The sequence below is a fragment of the Penaeus monodon genome, chromosome 21, assembly GCF_015228065.2.
Source record: "Penaeus monodon isolate SGIC_2016 chromosome 21, NSTDA_Pmon_1, whole genome shotgun sequence".
Taxonomy (NCBI): domain Eukaryota; kingdom Metazoa; phylum Arthropoda; class Malacostraca; order Decapoda; family Penaeidae; genus Penaeus; species Penaeus monodon.
In genome coordinates this window covers 41464920-41467710 of record NC_051406.1, presented here as the reverse complement: position 1 = coordinate 41467710, position 2791 = coordinate 41464920, and the positions used below count along the sequence as shown (strand labels likewise).

General features: G+C 35.1%; 1 protein-coding gene across 5 annotated transcripts in view; it reads left to right on the top strand.

Moving 5' to 3' along the window:
• Positions 1-2791, top strand: part of LOC119586502 (pseudouridine-5'-phosphatase-like) — an 8863-nt gene that overhangs the window by 4625 nt on the left and 1447 nt on the right. For 3 of the 5 annotated variants that reach the window (XM_037935240.1, XM_037935242.1, XM_037935245.1), the window contains exon 3: positions 2425-2657. In XM_037935240.1, the coding sequence (XP_037791168.1) occupies positions 2425-2657 (233 nt within the window). Of the gene's footprint in view, positions 1-288; positions 508-946; positions 1166-2424; positions 2658-2791 lie in introns of all 5 variants that reach the window. The other 2 variants (XM_037935244.1, XM_037935243.1) reach the window with 2 other exon arrangements.

Sequence of the window (2791 nt, the reverse complement as noted above, 5' to 3'; positions counted from 1 at the left end):
GAAAGCAACTCATAAGGACCTGTAATTAGGTCATTGACTGAGATATGGTACCATGTTTGTTCACTTTGACATCGCCTTTAGCATGGTACTCTAGTAAATTCTTGTTTACGTAAGGGCAAAAAAACAATTTTAGGGTTTATATTCCTTTCTGTATATTACTAAACTGTCCAGTTGTGTTTGGAGTCTGCTTCTGTACCACTCTTTTTTTCCATTATTTGTTTTAACATCTATTTGTGTGCCTCTGTATCATATTTGATTGTGAGCAGTATCTGATTATGATTCTTTCAGACACTGAGAAGCTTTACTCAGCTTCCACTCAGGCTGTGGTTAGTCCTTATGGGAAGGAATATACATGGGAGATAAAGTGGCCTCTCATGGGGCGGGTAGGCATTGAACTGGCCAAAGGAATCATAAGTGCCTTAGAATTGCCATTGTCACCATCAGAATATCTTGTCAAGGTTGAGGAGGAATATAAAAAGAATTTCCCTCAAGCACAGCTTCTACCAGGTAGGCCAGGCTCGAAGTAAGATCCACTAAATACTCTCGTGTAGTTCTCTTGGTGTTGTTTTTGCAATTTCCATTGGGCTTGTGTTTTGCAAGTGTGCCATAGTGCATTATTTGAATGTACAAAATCATGTCTTGTAGCGGGTTAAACCATGATTCTTTGTGGTTGTGGTGGTAATTGTGACCATAACTTGCCTTCTATTTTTTCTTCCATGGTAACATACTAACATTGTTGAAATTGTACTTAATATTGGAGGTGTAGTTGAAGAAGAAACTGAATGATTATAAGGTTGGCATGCCACAAACAGAGTCAAGATTTGAAGCTGAAAGGACTTTGTGAAAGCCGTGGGAAAAGAAATGTATTTGCAAGCATCACGCATTTTTTTATTACGATTCCGTGTTGATGTATTGCAGCTGCTCATCAGCATGTTGTTCATTGCAGACACAGTCGGCTTGTACATTGTATGTCACAATCGAGCTCTTGCACCTTATGGACAGTCAGTAACTTGGGAGCAGCTTATGTCTGAGATGGGGCACACAGGATTAGAGGTTGCACAGACCTTTTGTGCTTTTTTTAAACTCCCAATTTCACCTGAAGAGTACAAAGAAAAAGTTGCTTCCTACTATTTTGATGTATTTCCAACAGTTGCATTGATGAAAGGTATTTAGGATATGGACAGTATTTCCTCTTTGCTCTGCTTTGGATATGCTTTTGGTGTTGTGTGTATTTAGTTCTCATATTGGGATCCTTGAAAGTTGTATGTATGGCTGTATGTAGGGCATGTCATTCTTGTTTTCTGTTGGCACTAGGCAAAAGGATTCATGGAGCAATAAATTTTCCATGATTTTAGCAAAGTTACTTTCATCTATATAGATTTTATTACCAAAAAGTAAAATATGTTAATGTACAAGTTAGTTTTTTGCTTTACACAAAAACATTCAGAAAAAAAATGTTATACTTACTAATGCAGTATTTGATTTAGGATATGGACCCAAGATATAAGCATGATACAGGTCTTTTGTTTTGATAATAGAGACTTAAATTATTGGTATTAGAATGGAGGGACTAAGGAATTCTTAGTAACTGTGAAATTTGTTACTGGTATTGATGTAAAAAAAAAAAAATCTGCACAATTAACTTATTGTTTTGTATCCTAAACATTTGTGGGTATGTGGTAAATGCTAAATGTCTTTTGGTAATGATTTTGCATGGAATGGAAAATACTCCTGGCTGTGCTCAGTATATTTATTGGCTTGCATGCTGTTACTTCGCTAAGCAATTGCATGTTGGAGAGCTTAGAGGTGCTTCTTCTAGAAGTGTTTTTGTCACTTGCAGCATTATTGATTGTTCTCAAGTTTGATATATATTGATATATACAATTCAGTATAAGATGAAGTTGTATTTGAATATATATTGAATATAATATAGTTGACAGATATATTTGTTAAACAATATAACATATCATTAGGTGCTAAAGTAATCACATGAAGTCATCTTTTCATGAAATTTTATTATTTTATCATTAATACAAATGGCATTATATCCAGAAGAAAATGATACTGAAGTTATATTTTATTACAATGAGTGAAGTAATTGAGCATGAATAATAATGTTAAATAGCATGTAATTATGAATGTAAAAGCATTTAAGGTACATTGCTTGCTTTCTTTGATTTAAAAAATTATATATTTATATATATGATAACATCAAATTTGTACATTGTCAAGTAAGTTAATAACTCAACTGTTGTTTATCTTCGGTATTCATTTTCATGAATTGCAAGAAAAGAAATATATGAAGTCAAAACTTGCTCAGTAATTAGGTTGCAGTTGTTTGCATAGCATGTGATTCCATTTATGCATTTAGTGATATTCTGAACTGGGAAAACAAAGTTTATATGAATATTTTATGTACCCTAGGTGCAGAAAAGCTTGTGTTTCACCTCCATAAGCACAACATCCCCATTGCCATTGCATCAGGGGGAGCTCAGGATAGTTTTGAGCTCAAGACAACCAATCACAAGGAATTAATGTCCAAGTTTAGTCATGTGGTGTTAGCCTCCACGGACCCAGAAGTGAAAAATGGAAAGCCAGCACCGGATGTGTTTCTTGTGTGCGCTAATCGGTTTCCTGACACACCAAAACCGGAGCAGGTAAGTGAAGACGAGTCTGTTCTATTCCTTAGCCTTTCAATAAAGATATTGTACGAAGTTTGTTCTAGATTCACTTTATATTCATTTATCCTCCCCCCCCTCCACTCATACACAAAAAAGCATGGGTGGTCCTC